The sequence below is a fragment of the Ambystoma mexicanum genome, chromosome 3p (assembly GCF_040938575.1).
Source record: "Ambystoma mexicanum isolate Mex_15411 chromosome 3p, UKY_AmexF1_1, whole genome shotgun sequence".
Lineage (NCBI taxonomy): Eukaryota > Metazoa > Chordata > Amphibia > Caudata > Ambystomatidae > Ambystoma > Ambystoma mexicanum.
The window spans coordinates 886,415,825-886,433,562 of record NC_090925.1 but is presented as its reverse complement, the minus strand read 5'-3'; the positions used below and the strand labels follow the sequence as shown (position 1 = coordinate 886,433,562).

The following is a 17,738-nucleotide window of genomic DNA, read 5'->3' as shown; positions in this document are numbered from 1 at the left end:
TTTTCAACAGCCTGTGGATCCTATCCACAGTCTCCACAGGCTTAAATCTTCTTCCTTTCCCCTACCATCCTCTCCTTCCCTTCGTCAGATCCGGTCCCCGGTTCTTTTACCGGAGGTCATTTCGCTCTTGGAGATGCAGGTGATTCTTTCAGACAGTGACTCTGCTTACTATGCCAGGATTTTTGGAGTACCCAAGAACAATCAGGCTGGCCTGAGGGTTGTCCTGGACCTGTCATTTCTGAATCTGTCTTTACCGCTAGAACACTTCAAGATGATTATTCCCGTGCACGTAGCCGAGTGTAGGTGGGTGTGCCCCGAAATGTGTGTGGCATGTCCCTAACATGTCCTTAGCTGCATGATTGTTGAGCCAGTCTCTTAATGAGTTGGTGGTACGTATAGTGCGCTAGAACAACCTTCTGGCATCATTGGATGTCCTGCGTGATGAAGGGTGGGATGCCACATGTCAGAATTGGGAAGCGGTTACTGTAGTGAGTTGAGAGGAACCCATTGTGGATGTTTTTGGGGGTTGGTGTGGCCCAACTGGATGGACTATGCCAACAACAAAAAGGAGCATGCACCGAGCATGCTGGAGAATGCCCATTGCAAGTTGGTCTGTATTCCAGGTGGAACTCGCCAATCTCTTTTTGTTCCACACCTACCTGCCTTAGCCCCCACTGCTTCTCTCTCCTTTCCTCGCTTTCACTCCTTTGGCGCTTTCTTTTTCTCCTATCTTTTCCAACTACTTCTCCATTGACTATCCTTACCTTCTGACTAAGTTTGGCAGGAAGAAGTTCAAAAAGGATATCTTGGCCGCCAACCATGGTCTTCCTATCGCCGACACCTACTCCAGCGCTTCCTCCAGACAGACCATCACTGACATCCTCTTTGTTGTTCCTTTGCCAGATCTATGGACTCTTCACATGATCTCTCTGCTCTGTCCTATCTCTTCCTCTCCCATTAATGGTGGCACTCCCTAGGAAGTTCTCATGGCTTCCTCCGACTCCTCTAAAGTCATCATTAATGTCTACCTTAATGGCACTGTCATGGTCCAAGGCCTCAGGCCAATCTCCTCCTCTTTGGTAGGTGCTTCGCTCGCCTCATCAATTTCCTCTCATCTCCTGATCTCTCCTCCTCTCTCCCCTTGGCTACCTGGCCCTCTCCTCTCCTCCTCCTCCTCTGCCCCTCCTAGGGCTCCTTCTCCTCCGCAGGGCATACCTCTGATCTGTACCCCTCCCCAGAAGGTCTTTAAGGCTGGCAACCTTCTTCATCTTGCCACTCTCAACTCTCACTCTGCTGTCAAACACTCCTCTGACATCTGCCACCTCCTTGAAGAACTAGACCTTGATGTCCTTGGTCTTACTGAGACGTGGTTCACGGCCAGCTCTGTCACGAGCTGTGACACTCTCCTCCCTGATGGCTACAAGATCCTCTCCGCACCCAGATCCTCCGGGTCCAGTTGGGGGTAGCCCTGATCTTTCCTGAGTGGATTCCTGCCTCTATCATTCCCACTCAGACCTACTCCTATTTTGAATGCCTTGTGTGTAGGCTCTCTCTCCTACCCATTCTCTTACCGTGGCTACTATCTACCGGCCTCCTGGTCAAACCACCTAATTTCTCTCTGAGTGGCCAGACCTCTCCTCCTCCCTCCTGGCCTCTACCACTGAACTCCTCCTCGGTGAACTCAATATCCATTTAGACTCTCCTTTTTCCTCTTCTTTACTCTTCCCTGACCTCTGCGACTCACTCTGCAGGGCACACACTCGATGTCTTGATCTCCTCTGACCTCCCCCTCTCCATCCCTCTGGCCACTCCTCTCTCCTGGAGCAACCATTCCCTCCTCTCCTCTCACCTCTCCCTCTCGTCCCCCCAAGCCAAGCCTACCCCAGCATTGCCACCTACCTTCTCGGACATCCGGCCCATGAAGTGTGTGTCAGTTGAGGCTTTCATCGCCACCTTCTCTCCTTCCTTCCACCTCTGGCTGACTCACATCCTGACACAGCCCTGTCTCGGCTCTACTTTTCTAGTGCTGATACTCTTGATGCTCTTGCCCCTGTCATGAGGATCCGTTTGAAGTCCAAAGCCAAGTGCAATTCCTGGTATGACTCCGACCTAGCTACACTTAAGCGTAAGTGTAGGGCGGCTGAGAAGAAAAGGAGGGATTCTTGTTTATCCTCTGACACTGGCCTGTCGCCTGCTCCAAAGGCAATACCGACTCTCTGTCCTCACCAAGAAGAGAGTTCACATTCAAGCCCGTGTCTCTGCGGCATCTAACATTTTGGACGAACTCTATAAAAATCTGCAAGGACCTGGCCAACCCTGCTGCAGTTTCTATCCCTCCTGTTACCTCCGAGGCTCTTTGCAATGCCCTTGCCTCTCACTCTATCTCAAAAACCCAGGACATCTTGTCCACCCTCTCCTTCCCTCCCCTCCTCTCCGTCTGTGCATGCTGACCCTCCTTCAGCCGTCCCCACCCTCTTTCCCATCCTTTCCTCTTTTCTCCCCTGATGAGGTCGCTAGACAAGTCTGATCTATGAAAGCCTCATCAAAACAGGTTCATCCCTAGTCCTCTAAAATCATCAAGGACCACATTGATATTCTCGCTCCGGCCCTTGCTGATTTTTGAAACCTCTCCTTTGACTCAGGATCCTTCCCCTCCCCTCTGAAGCAGTCCCTTGTGCATCCTCTTCTCAAGAAAGCCACAGCTGATCCTTCTTGGCCGGCTAACTATCACCCAGTTTCCATTACTCCCTCTCTGCGCAAACTCCTGGAAAAGCTGGCCATCTCTCTGTTGAACCGTCATTCCGATTCTATTGGCTGTCTCCATGACCACCAGTCCGGCTTCAGAGTTGCCAGAAGCACGGAAACTACTCTCCTGAACACCTGTGAAGATCTGCTCTCCAACCTTGACTCTAACATTTCCTCTGTCCTCATCCTACTCAATCTCTCTTCTGCCTTCGACACGGTCAACCATACCATCCTGCTCAACCGTCTCTGTGATAACTTGGGTATCACTGATCAGGCCCTGGCCTGGCTGACCTCTTTCCTCTCTGATCGACCCTCCCAGGTCCAACTTGGGTCCTTCCTATCATCTATCTCCTTCTCTACCTGTGGTGTTCTCCAGGGGTCTAACCTCTCGCCCTGGCTTTTCAAACAATACCTAGCAACTCTCGCCCACTGCATTGCCATTTTCTGCTCCAATTTCCAGTGCTATGCTGACGACGCTCAACTCATTTTCAGGCTGCCTCGGCCATCTCCTCTCCTTCTCTAATTTCTGATTGCCTAACTGCCATTCCAGATTGGTGTGCCACCAACGATCTTTATCTGAATGCCAGCAAGACGGAGATCCTCCTCATCGGCACTCCTTCACCATCCTTCCGCCTCACTCTCTGGCCGGCCTCCCCTGGCCCTCCTACCCCCACCTGTGAGGCTAAGAACCTTATGGTCATCTTTGACTCCACACCTTCCTTCTCCGCTGACATCTCTGATGTCTCTAAAAAGTCAAACTTCCCTCTGCACCTCCTCAGAGGTGCTCTGCCTTTCCTCTCCTTTCCCCAGAAGCTCACTGTCTCCCAAGCTCTGGTTCGCTCTTGGTTGGACTATTGTAACATCCTCCTTTTAAATCTACCTGCCTCTACTCTCCACCCTCTGCAACTAACCCAGAAAAGGACTGTAAGATCTCTCCAGCTCTGAAATCTCTCCATTGGCTGTCAATGGATGCAAGCATTTAATTCAAAACCCTCGGCATTGTCCGCAAGGCTTTCTGGAGCCTGTGTCCAAAATACCTTCAGCTATCGCTCCGCAAATACCTCCCCTTTCGAGCTCTTCAGTCCCCTTCCTCTAACTCCCTCAGGGTCAGTCATTTTTCAAAGAAATTAACTAAGGGTAGATCTCTCTGTTCGGATGGGTCCTCCTTCTGGAACAGCCTCCCTGCCACTCTGAAACTTGAGGAGAACCTTCTCTGTTTCCAGAAGCACCTCAAGACCTTCCTCTTTGCTTCTACCTTCGCCCCTCCCTCCCTTGCTGATCTGTTCGCTCTCGGCACCGTGCACCTGGCCACCCTGTCTTCCAGGGCCAGGTACCTGCTTACCCTGCCACCCTCCCGCACTGCCACTGCGCCACCCCTTGCAATGGGGTCTGTATCATTACCCACACAGCCCCCCTTTTCTTCCTGCACTTATCAGACCTACCCTGTCTGATGTCTTAAACCCAGCACTTGCCACTTGCTGGCTGCACTACCACTGTTTTGTGCCTTTATTATTCATTTTTTTATTTATTGATTATTATTTATCTGTTTCTCCTTTGCTCCGCACTTTCCACTTCTCCCCCTTCCATGCACTTTTCCCCTCTCCCTCTCCCATGCACTTGCGCATTCTCAATGTCACTGGGCCTAGTAGGATTGTTGTTTTGTTCTCCCCTGTTTCCCCTCCCCTCCCTTGCCTTGTCGTGCTCTGAAATACTTGTGTACGAGCGCAATAGAAATAAAATATCAATTCAATTCAGTGGGGCCGTGGTGTGCACCAGGTGGGTGGGGTGGGGTCATGGTGGTCTGAGATGTGCCCCTTCTGGGCAGGTGTGTGCTTCTGTCAGGAGGTAATGTGTTCCTGGCAAGGTGGGTGTTCTTCTGGCAGGCTAGTCTCACTCTTGATTGTCTGGAGTGTTCCTCTGGATGTCTTAACTTATGTTCCAGGTGGCATAGGATGTACTACTGATGGTATACATAGGACTTTTAGTGGGCTCAAACTTTGAAAAAATTAATGGTTTGAGTTTTCCGCACAACATGCTATCCTGAGTTTCAGGTGATTTTTATTTTACTATAATTCAACCTTAATAATTTCTCATTTACTTTTCTAAAAATGATATTGCTTTTGCTATTAGTGATTTATTTGTATTTTCATGTGGATAACTTTGTTTTGAACTAATTTAGCCTTTTTAAGCTTTTCTTCGTTTTTGTGTCATTTATTTTTCTATCTGATTTTATTTTTTCTCACAGTGGGTAGCATCCCCATAAACCACTCCTCCTGCCACCTCAAAGCTGTCTTTTCAAATTTACACTTACCCATATCTTTCTATATTTTAGGAGGACAGTGCTGATCTGAAATGCCAGCTCCATTTTGCAAAAGAAGAATCTACTCTTATGTGCAAGAAACTCACTAAGTTGGCGAAGGATAATGACAGCATGAAGGAGGATCTCTTGAAATACAGCTCGCTATATGGGGACTTGGATAGCACGCTGTCTATAGAGGAGCTAGCTGACTCACCCCACTCACGGGAGGCAGAGCTGAAGGTCCACTTGAAGCTGGTTGAAGAAGAGGCCAACCTCTTGAGTCGCAGGATAGTGGAGTTGGAAGTTGAAAACAGGGGTCTAAGGGCAGAGATGGATGAAATGAAGGGACAAGGAGACAAAGACCTTGTTGGTCATGATGTGCGATTAAACTTTTCACCCACTAACTATGGAGAGTCTGGTGAGAAATTCTTGGAATTGGGTAAGCATCTTCAGTTTGTGGAAGAAGAAGCAGAACTTCTGAGGAGATCACTCATGGAACTGGAGGACCAAAACAAGTTGCTTATGAACGAACTGAACAAATACAAGTCTGAGCATGATCTGGACATCACCTTTTCAGAGGACAGCTGTTCATTGATCAGTGAGCCTTCTCAGGAGGAACTTTCTACAGCTAAGGTCCAAATCAATGAGCTCAATGGCAAAGTAAAGAAACTCCAGTATGAGAATCGTGTATTGCTGTCCAACCTCCAGCGGTATGATCTGGCTTCCTGCCCAGCAACGCGACCCATGATGGAGACCGACGCTGAGGCTGGAGATTCTGCACAGTGTATTCCAACAGCGCTTTGGAGGGAAGGTACAGCTAGTGGAGAAAACAGCATGAAAGACTATAACGAGAGGACAGGTGGTAATGGGACCATCAAATCTCAAGATACATGTCGCACCAGCCCATCGAAGTTATTTGAAACGAAAGATTTTGAGAATCTCCTCCATATCAGAGACCAGGCTGGACTTGTTAGCAAAGCCATTGAGGTCCTAATTTCTGATGCAAATGGATTCAGCTCTGGTATGAAAATCTGCAAGGATAACGACTGTGCAGACCTTATGCTAACTGACATGGCCGACAACAATGAAGCCACCAACGACTCCAAGTTGAGCAACATCCTTTTTGTACGGCTTGGAGTCCTGCAACAGCAATTAAATTGCTTCATGAAGCGAGTGGATAACCTGGGCGACTGCTTAAAAGACCACATTGAGTCTTCCTTATCCTCGCTGTCGGGCTCATTGACGCCTCGCGGCTTAAAAGAATCTGTGAGGAAGGAGCAGGTTTCGAGTATCCAGGTGAGAATACTTTTCTCTGTTCTGGCAGCATAGCTAGTAGCTCTAATGGCATGCCTCCCTTACTGTTTCCCCACTTTTCCCCTACTTTTACCAAAGCAAACCCTGTCCTTTTAATTTTACTCTCTTGTTCCCCTGTGGAGCGACTTACCAACTAACCATTCATTGCATGGTAAAAGAAAAGATGGGACTCTGTGTGAACATTGTATGCATGATGGCCAATTTTGTGGGGAGGGCGTTGGAAGAGGTTAATCTGCACATACAATTCTATTCTCCCCTTGTGAATAAGATGCTTTCCTGTTTTTGTATGCTAAGGAACAGATACTTTCCATATAGCTTGATATTTCTCAGATCAAGGAACAATGCTGCTCACTAATGAGAAGAGGAACTGCCTTTGTTCTACAAATTGGGGTTGGAGATAAGACCGTGTTTAGAACTAGATCCCGGTCGGCAAGGATTCAAAAAATAGGTGCAACAGGTTGTATGAACACCGAGCACTCTCCATACAATGCCATTGGTAAAAACCCAGAATAGCTCCTGGGTAGTCTTGGCAAAATGAGTACCTAATCCTGTGACATCACCTTGGCCAGGGCCACTTTTTTCTCAACTTTAAGCAATCTGTGTACACCACCTTCTTCCTGGCCTGTTCTTCTGGCTGACCACGGGCCTGATCTTTTTCTGTTTGCATCATGGTGCTTTGCGTTGGGGCAACTCGACCTTGTTTCTAGAATGCCACTAAATGAAGACATTTCTCTCTAGGTGTGTTGGGGAATGCAGTTGGTGTTTATTCATTGCTGAACAACCTTGAACGTGCAAACATTCTGTTGGTAGCTTTGTACAAGGAGCACTTGTCTGCAAAGAAGGAAAAACGACAGCAACCATGTTGCGTTTATTGCTTCTTTGGTGTGCGTGTTTTCTCTTTGCGCTTTGTCTTCTGCCGTGGCTTCTTTTCTTAGTGTCTTCTCCTAGAACCTATCTGTCCTATTGAAAGCTTGGGTTTCTTTGGTTCCTCTGTCCCGCTTTCTCCTTCATTACCTCTTCAATGTCTTGGAACTGTTGCTCAACTCCATTGCCTCCCTTCCATGTCCGCGGTGCTGCTTGACACTCTGACTTTCGTTGGGGTACTATATGAGGACGTGGTGTTTGTGTGTTATTTTTTTTTCCCACTGTCCCAGAGCACTTTAGTAACATGCTGCATTTCGTGACTTGTTTGTCATTGTAATCTCTCTTCTTTTCGACTTGTCTGTCTTCTGAAGTACAAGACTCTGCTTGATCATCTGTCCTGCTTCCTCATGTCACCTTTCACGGCTGTTACTTCATCATGTACAGTGGGGACGCCGCTCACTCAGTGTCTCTTGAATTCTTTTGCTGCAGCAACTGAAGAGCTGGCCACTTATTGATTGGTGCTGCCTAATTTCTGTGGACAAGCTATATATTATCCTTTTGATTCAGGAGACGTATAAAGGCTCGCATGGAATGTGTGCATTACCTAGAACCTCCAATCTCCTTTGGTGTCTTCACGTTAACGTCTTCATTTTCCTCTCCTTTGGCATGTTTGACCTTTGGGAGATGCATGAAGATCCACTTAGCCTGAGTGCACCAGAAACGGGGGCCGGTAGGAACCAGCATCCAAGGCTCATGTTTGGTTCCTGACTGTGAACTTCCATTATTTCTATCTGTTCAAGGGGTACTGCTAATGCCTGGAAGAAATTGGACAATGCCCGGCAAGTGCCCGGCAAGTGTACTCCTGCCAGGCACGGGTGTGGCCAGGGAAAAAAAGAGCACCAGAGTGCACAATGGAGCAACTCCGCGTAAATGAGTGAAGAGCATGAGATGTACCAGGCCATACCCAGGAGGATAGCTCAGCGGCAACGTGCTCGCCTTGGAAACAAGACGACATGAAGCAATACAGGTTCAATCCCCGCGTCTGCGCTTAGAAACCTTTGGGATTTAATGTGCGTTATAAATACGAAAACTAAAACCAAAAATAAAATAAAAAATCCTTTAACAGCAACTCGATGCCTGCGGGCTGTGTGAGCGCTTTAAAAATGCAAAAATAAAATACCTCTTGGCATGCTTCAGAGTATTCCGCTTCAGAGTAATCCTGCTCTCAATGAAAGCGGTGCATGATGGGATAGGGCCTGATGTGGGAACATGCAAACAATGCATTGGGGCGGCCACAGGTTTACAGATGGCATGTAACAATCGTGGGGCAGGTCAGGATGGCCCCATGCCAGTTTGTCGCTCCACGCACAGTATAGCACGTATACACAACCATTTCGACACAGAACTATTCAGACTCGTAGGCAAGAAACATAGAGGATGTGCTTTTTTCATTTGCACATTTCAGAGGAGCTGGACAGTATCACAAAGATGCGCTGGCCAGCACCCTCGCATACTTTAGTGTCAGGAGCGTGGCCTGCATCGGTGGAACTCAAGGAAAGATTACATTCCCTTCCCTGTTGGGAGGATGGAAATACAAGTGTGAGAGCCGTGGTTTAAACCGTGGCTATCACACTTCAAAAAAATGAATGACACGGTCAGAAATGACACTGTAATGATATGTGCACCCCCCATGTGCCCGTTCCTAACAGGCACTGGGGAGTGGTCTTCCTTTCTGCTCATTTAAAAGCACATCGCATTTGTGTATTCGGAATGCACTTTGAAATGCGAGAAAATAAAGAGCATCAAAGATGTGCACATTCAAATGCCCCTTGTGGATTGGGCTGCTCCTTTTTTCGGTGCAAGCAATGAGATGCGTTACTACATCTTATCACTTGCACACAAAAAAGGTTTTGATAATCTGGCCCGAAGACTATGTTGGTCAACTAGTTCCCCCAAATGTTGGCTGCTACTAGTATTTGGAAAGACTCTAGGAAAATGTTAGTAGCCAACTTGCTAGCCTGCCAGCTCTCAGGCCGTCACAAGGTGCACCATTGCTTCTCCAGAATGATGAAAAAGCCAATGCTCCTTGGCGCATCCTTAAAATGTTCTAGTTGAACATTGTCAGTCTGGCACCCCTCCACATAGACAGATCCATCCCCCGCTCCATGCTTAAATGAACTCGGCTCACACTCTCAGGTCATCCTCCCTTTCTGTCAGGCTACTGAATTGATGCTTGTGTCTAAACCCAACAGCAAGCCCTGCAACTGTTGCAAAAATGGCCCACCCAGTCACATTACCACGGGTAATGGTAGCATAGGTAAAGTTGAGCTGCCCTGCACAGGACTGCAACTAGTCACGTTTTTGCTTTCTAGGCAAACTTTCACTGCCTCTGAGAAGGTAGTTGGCTTGGCCCCAGGTAGGGTAGGCATGATCCATGTGCGTCACAGATTTTCCAATGAGACCTCAGGTAGGTGGAAGTTTTTTCCTCCAAAAGGTCAAAAACAGGTATTAGAAACCCCCCTGAAGATCAGCCAGTTAAATGAAAGATTGGGAAAAATAATGTCTGCACAAGGAACCAAACTATCCCGCCAGCCCCCCCACCTGCCTACCCCACCCATTTTCAAAAGTTCTTTGGACAGTGTGACAACATCGTCGCTTATTCTCTGGAGGGAAGATTCTCCTACATGGCCAGGGAAAGGCAGAAGCTACCTGACTCTGGGATTGGCTATCTGCAAGAGGACCACAAAGGGGAGGACAAACTCCAGAGAGGCAGGAAAACACTGAATTAAAATAAACCTTCAGTTGTAATTCTTAATGATAGCCATGTGCCTTTGCAACATACTTGTATGGCTTATTCTGACACAGATAAAGAATTTCCAAGTTTTCTTGACCAGCAACCTTATTTACCCCCCACCCCCTTTTATTTGTACGGCAATTAGGAAGAGCGATGGAGCAATGGGGATGACCAGAAGCGGTAAGCAAATGCCATGTTTTAGCCTTTGGAAAGTGTGCAGCTTGTGCGGATGCTAGTTGGAAAGCAGGAGGGCAAGCACACTGTGGAAGGCAGCATGGAGGCTGTCGAAAACAACGTGCAGAGAGACCGGGCCAAGAGAAGCTCTCTGCTTTGTTGTTATAGGCAGCTGGAGCTGCCAGAAGCAAAGGAAAATAAAGTTGAGCCAAACGGTTAACGGGACGCATCCCCAGTCAGCGAATCGAAGGAGAAGATGACAGACAGACGCAAGGAATGCCAGAGCTGTACGGTAAACCAAGTGCAAGTAGGTTACCTGAGCGCTTGACAGCGAGTGTCACATATCATTAACAGCGCAAGGAACCCCAATTAAAGTAATTGGAGGAACTGATACAAATATGAACAGTGTTAACAAAGGGTTGGTGACCCAATATTTGGAAAGAGAGATTGATACAAATACAATGTTAAGAAAGGGCTGGTGACCCAATCCTTGGAAAGAGAGATTGAAACAACTACAAACAATGTTAAGAAAGGGTTGGTGACCCAATACTTGGATTGAGAGGTTGATATGAATACAAGTTGGTCAACCAATGCTTGGGAAAGGACATTGACACGAATGTGGCCAGTGTTAAGAGAGGGTCGGTGGCCAAATATTTGCAAAGAGGAGTTGATACCAAAAGAACTTTGCTGAGAAAGGGTTGGTGACCCAATACTGGAAAACCATTATTTCTTGGATGACAGAAAGAGTGAGTGGAGAACGGTAAACCCCTGACAGGATATTGAACCAGGCAAACAGCAAGTCTGGCACTCACACCCATGAAAGGACAAAAAGCCTTAGCATGAGAGTAAACCAGACACTGTGCAAGTCTGGGATCTGCACCCAAGAAACGTGAGAAGGGAAGGAAACCTGAAACTGTGGAACAGTGAGAACGAATACAAAAGGAAAGACTCCTAGCCCTTTTAAGGATCAGTGATAAAGTCGCAACACCCTGGCAGGAGAGTACACCAGGGGTAGAAAGAGGAACTGTTGAAGGAAAAGGGAAGAACCATACCCCTTTAAGGTTAATGGAGATACAGAGTGAGATAAACTGAATATTAAAAAAAACCTGCGTATTTAAAGGAGACCCAAGGGAAGAGTCGTCCTCCTTGAACTGTAATAAAGTGACATTCAATTTACCAGACGAAATCTAAGGAAAGGGAAGACCCCTTTCCTGGTGGAACTTGTTTCCTTTGTTTTAAACTCTGAAAGAAAGATTCAAGTGCCTAGCTTAAAGGAATCCCCTTTTTACACCTTATATTGAGTTTAGTGTGTAAGGGTCAGCTTAGGGTTTTGGACACAGGACATAGGATGGTATTTTTTAATTAACATCCTGACACAGACGTTCCTTAGTTTTGTTGAGGCAGGGAAATTATTTTGTGTTATAATCAACACTTAAATGCCACTGTGTCGGAGTTCAACTCTTAATCCCTTAAAACGGCCAGCAAGAACACTCACAGGAAAATCTGTCAGTTCAATGAGCTAACACAGAAATTCACCAGAGTCCCGGAGAAGTGAGTAAAATCAGTAGACCACAAGTTCCAGAGGTAAGTTCACAATGGTTTAATGTTCTCCAAGATCGAACTGAAAGTCTACAAGCAGCTCAGAATCCAGAAAATATTATTCACAAAAGCTGAAAATCAAGTTCACAATTGCATCGATTAGTGCCAAAAGATCAGCAGCCAGAAGATCTTTAGTAATGTGAAAATGACTTGCCGTAATGGAAAGAAACAGAGCACTATCCACAGAACACATCAAATGTCGAAATCCAGCTAAACGGAACAGTAGAACGCCAGAACGCCACTGCAACTACCGCGACACTTTAAGAAGCAGGCAGATGAGACAGGTAATGCCTTTTACAAACTCTGTGTCCCCGAAAAGGAGCATTGCCTGTGCGTGTGACTCTGGGCTGTGACCACCGTGCAGCTACCGTAGTTCCCCTTCTGCAGTGTTTCACCAGGCAGCTTGGCAGATGCCAGGTATGGTGCATCTGCTTTGATGGGCACCGAAGCAGTGGACGTGGTACATGTCTAGCACTGTGTCACTGTGTGACAGCTCAATTGCCATGAAGGAAATTCTGCCAAGACCAGAGCTTGTCATCTAGATAAGACCCTTTTGAGTGCACTCTCCTGTTCAGTGCCATTCCAGAAAGGTAATAAAACCCTCAAACACTGCACAAGAACTTGATCAAGCCATTGGAAAACAGTGGTCCTAGTGTTACTTGCTGTAACATTCCGCGAGTGGGGAAATGGCTGGAGGAACTGGTAGCACCCTAAATTCTGATTTAATTTCTACTTTCACCACCAGAAGGGCCCCCACTCCTTTTTCTGACCATGCCCATTGGTGCATCAGCCAAGGTGTAAAAGAACTGTACATGCCCCCTTGTATATGTGGTGATTCACAGAGTTCCCTTCCAGGACTAGGAGAGGTATCATTCTAAATTCCACATCTCCCTTGTTTAGAACCAGGCTCCGGACAGACACCTTCGCATTGCACAGAGGGCACTCTTTCTATTTTGTGCTACCTCTCTATCTTTTCTTGCAAAGCCAATGGCCGCCCCCTCGTTGACTCTGGGTGCTTGGCTTGCGAGGCTCCCCCCTCGCTCTTTATGAGGAATCACAAAGCCGTGCATGAATCTCTCCTCGGCACAAATGATCTGTCCCCCATAATGGGGTAGCGTGTGAATGCAGCAGACGGCTCACCGAGTTGTATGGGTGTTGGCACGGGCAGCTGACCACCCCCAGTAGTTTCTCTCCCAATTCTCTCTAGTGTTCACCAGCTGATGGGGACTCCCGGGGCAACACTCTGATGCTAAAAGTCGCCTTTGAGCCCTGGCCCTCCCTGCCATTTTGGTTATTTTGATCTGAGATGATTGCCCCCTGCATTGGTGGCCATATTTGCAGATTTGCAGTGGACTCGGCTCGCATCTCCCATCAATACTGCTCGCTTCCTGCCCCGTCCCATCTCCTGTCCTTACTTGTCCCTCCGGCCCAGGGGCTGTGTGTAAAGGGATGGTGGGCCGGCTGGCCTCTTGCTTCCAGCATATAGTTATTGTGTTCCTTTGCCCCGCACGTGCCAGGGTCCTTGGATGTGTGCGGCGCCCCTACCCAGAGCCACCGAGGTCAGGCCTTCTTCCCAGTGGAGAAGCTTTGCTGAAAATGTTGGGGGGGGGGCATGACCTCTGCAGAAAAGGTGCCCCAGCCAAATGAATGGGGACAAAATGGTGTGCCATGAAATTTGGGGGGGGACAAACACCCCTGCCCCCCCCCTAAAATTACGCCCATGCTTCTTCCCTGCTCTATGCTGTGAGGGGCTCGCTCACAAGTCCCCCAGCACCATCCAATGAGGATATGGGTGCCTGTTGGTAGGCATCCCCTGCTTCTACGCAGTGTGCTGTGGGTTTGTGGAATGTTGAGCCTCTCTGCCACCCTGGGAATGGAGGTGGATTGATGGTAGAGCAAGCTTGAAGGTGGCCACCCTCTATTGGCAGCTGTAAAATGAGCGCCAATGGCCAGATGTTTGCAGCGCGCAGTCTCTCTCTGACATTCTATTTCACTTGCTCTGGAGAGGGGGGGACGCATATTTCGGGCCAGAGCTACCGCGTGCAGGTGGCAGGCGGGTGGTACAGGCAGCTGGCAGTCCAGATACCAAAGATGGCACTGTGCAGTTGACCGGCCAGCTTGAACCTAGGGATACGATGTCTCAGTCAAACTCAAATCAACTTAGATTTGAACTGATTGCGAACATGTGTGGGGGTTAAAATAGACCTGTTAGCTAGTCCAAGGGCATAGACCATGCAACTTGTGATGGAGGGGATGACAGAGCCCTGCAGTTTAAAGTAGCAGGCTAGTCCCACAGCAGTTCCTTTGCGGATTTCAAAATGGCACCAAGAGACAGTTGCTGTTAGCACAATCTCTCTAAGCGCCGGTGAGATAGCTCAGCAGGTTGGGCGCTCGTTGCTTTGATCTCGGTGTGATCTGCAGGTCACAGGTTTGAATCCCAGCCAGGCCAAATAGGTCTGTCAGTCTCCTGAGGGTGATACATGAGTACCAACTTCGGGTGGGTGATATGGTATGCAAATACGCTCTATGTGAAGATCTTTGGTGAACACGCTACATAAATAACACATACAATAACACATCATTATCATTAAACTTAGGGAAAAAGTAGGAAATGACAGTTTAACACACAGCAAGCTTGTGACACTTCTTGGATGGATGTAGGGTCCTTTAAAGCGGCATGTTTGAGCCTAGCAGCTGATCGGAATCCTCCTGTCATGTGCCCTGCTCTATGACTTTAGCCTGTCAGGCCTGGTTGTGGTCTCCCCGAGGAGTATCTCTCTGCAGCTTGCTGTATTGCTCGTTTTACAGCGCAGTGTCCCGCATAACGCCAGGGCGCTCTGCTCAGCAGGGCTCTTAATGCTCCTGCGGATAACGCTGGGGCTGCGGGTGTGCATGGGCCGGGTCTGCTGGGATCAAGGCCAGGAAGAAGTCGCAGCTGCTGACACACTTCACTCATCAAACCCGCTTCCTGGAGACTAGCTTGAGAGTTTTTTTTTACTATCTTCTGCACGGGGTGTGCCCATGGTGGGGTGTACTGTAACAAGGGGGTTGTCCTACCCTCTGTGAATCTAAGGGGTGTACAAAGGAAATTAGATGGACACTGATTTGTGTTGACCCTAATAGGAGCACATGTCATTCTGGGCAACCATTAAACACAATAACATACTTGCTGATGCTAAACACATAACTCAAACAGTACATAAAACGAATTTTTAATTTTTCATTTGACTTTGTATTGTAAGCTTTTTACTTTTTTGTGCAATAGTTCAAGGGTTACTTTACATAACAATCCATGATGTCATGAAATCACATACATAGTTGAAAATTCGCTGAAGAATAATATTTGTGAATGACATGGGATGTGGATTCGTAATTTGTGCATGTGAACAACATCTTGAAAATACAGTGTCCCATGTCATTGGAAAGGACGAGCCCACTATGGAAGTGTGAATGAAGGAGACGGTAAGTCTTGGTCTCTTTTGCCCGGCTGAAGTCTGACCTTATATTCGGTCTGTGGGGGCCCATAAGAGGGACCTTTACAAAAAGAAGTAGTTTGTAGGGCCTCTATTATAGCTAGTGCTAGATCATGACATAGTGCAACGAAAAGAGGCTGCCCTGAAGCGGGAAGGACTGGAAGGCTGGAGAGGCTGTAACAAGGGGGTGGGGTGTACTGGCAGCGCATTACAAGGGGAAAGAGCTCCAGGGGTGACGAGAGAATGGTGGGCTCTTTGAACCTTGAAAGAAAAGCCTGAGACCAAGTCATATACCACATCTAGACCTAGCAGATCTCTTTGGTGTGCCCTTTTTGGGATGGGACTGCGACTGACTTGCATCTTTTTTTTTTATCCTTGTGCAATGGTGCAAACTGGCTGGTCTGCAACTGGCTTAAGCTGAAATTTGAGGATTCAGTGCTGCGTTGGCAGTGAGCCCTCTGATGACGGACAGGGTAAATGGTTTCTACGATGCTATGGGCAAAATCTTCCTGCTCCTTCTTACCTTCAGGCCACCTGTCGTCTCCGGATGTACACGAATTGACCTTTTCACAATTGACCTTGGTAGAATTGACCTAATTTAAAAGGTCAATTAGGACATAAATGCGGGTGGTGGTGGGGGACACCCGCAACCCCTCACCCAATTCAAAAACCCCTGCAACCTCATACCCAATCCCCTTTTATTATTTATAATCCAAAACCAACCCTATACATATATAAAAAAACTAAAATAATATAAAGCTCAATTGTGCAGAAGGTCAATTAGGACCACTATAATTAGGTCAAGTAGAACAATAGGTCAATTTGGGTAATGCCCCGTCTCCACGCTTGTTGCTTTGCATCTCGATTATAGGAACACCCTCAGAGGCGTTGCTAGGGGGGGTGCTAAGGGGGCTATACCCCCTGGTCTTTTGGTTGTAGCCCCGGATAGAATCTCATGAGCTGCAGCCAAAAGGCTAGATAGCCCCGAGCCCCACCAGTCCCGACATCAGGGTAGCCCCAGATCTCTTCCAGACCTAGCACCACCCCTGAACACACTCAACCTTGCTCTCCCAGACTATCCGCCGCAAAGTTGTCCACTTATTTAAAATCGGACTGCTCTCCTTGTTGGCAAGCTGGAGTGAATCACCCATGTATCCTCTCTCCTGGGGTTAAACTATGATGCAAAGGAAACACTTCAAGGTCCCAGGTGATGTTGCAGGACCTTCTATGACTGAGAGATTCATCTCCCCTTTCTGACCCCAGACCCATCCATTCCCCCTCCAACTGGCACTCCCTTTGATCTAGCAACCGCCTTCTCTGTTGCCCAATTCCAACCTGCCGGCATAGGCGTCCAAGCCTTCTCAACACTTCTGCCATAGCTATGAAGCAGAGGCCTGCTGCATGTCTGTGGGTATCCAGACACATCACTGCTTCTGCCAGGTTCTGAAGATGCTGTTTTTGTTCTCCATGATTGCCCCCTTTCTCGATGATCCCTCCCCCGCCTGGTGCCAAGATGCGTTTGATGAAAGAGTGATCACTGCACAAAACCAGCACCCATTGTGACAGGACAAACACATGATGGAATGGAAAGGTGCCCCTAGGAAGTCTGTCTAGCTAGTGGCCGAAGTGTGTAAAAAGAATGAGTGGAGCACCATCGCCAGGCCCCCTCCCCACGCAATCCTAACCCCCAAACACACCTGCTGTTTATGGGAATGTTCAGTGCAGTGCACTGAAGTTCAAGTTTTGACACTACACTACCTACACTTTTATTTCAAAACTAAACCATTCCGGGACGGTTTCTAGGAACAGTAAAACTTTTTTTTAAGTAGAGGAGCACGGCTCCCACCCACTTCGACCACTGTGTCTAGCCAGATTTGGTTCAGTGTGGTCCATCCATCCATGTCTTACTCTTCCTCTGCACAGACCATTCCAGATCCAGATGTTTCGAAGCAGATGCACGTGTAGAGTGCCTGCCTATCACGCCTGATGCCTCTTTCCAAAACCATGGCGAATACCTCCAGCCCTGTCTGCTAATGTCGAACTATGTCCAAGGAAAGTCCCTGACACTCCAGACGCCATGCTGCCAGTGTCCGCACCAATTCTTGTGGGACTCCAATCCACCAATAGCTGTACAGAGTAAAATAACAGAAATAGTAATTTTCCAAAGCACACATGAGAATTCCTTTCCAGTCTGGTGCTTCCCCCAATCCGCCCATCACAGCGCCCAGTATAATTACAGATCTATGCCGGTCAGATATCTCTGTGCAGCCTGCTGTGGCAGGTTCGAATCCCGGCAGAGTCAACTCAGCCTTTCATCCTTCCGAGGTCGATAAAATGAGTACCACTCTGTGGGCTAATAATGGCTTCTGTTATTTGAGCGCTCTGAGTCCTATGGGTGTGTAGCGCTATATGAGAAATACGTTATGATTATTATCTTGTGTTTGCAGAAGGCTGATGACTATGACCTGTTCAGATG

At 47.8% G+C, this 17,738-nt stretch overlaps 1 protein-coding gene across 2 annotated transcripts in view; it reads left to right on the top strand.

Moving 5' to 3' along the window:
- Positions 1–17,738, top strand: part of MTCL2 (microtubule crosslinking factor 2) — a 524,903-nt gene that overhangs the window by 331,652 nt on the left and 175,513 nt on the right. For both annotated transcript variants that reach the window (XM_069652111.1, XM_069652110.1), the window contains exon 5: positions 5,078–6,340. In XM_069652111.1, coding sequence (XP_069508212.1) covers positions 5,078–6,340 — 1,263 coding nt within the window. The remainder of the gene's footprint in view (positions 1–5,077; positions 6,341–17,738) is intronic.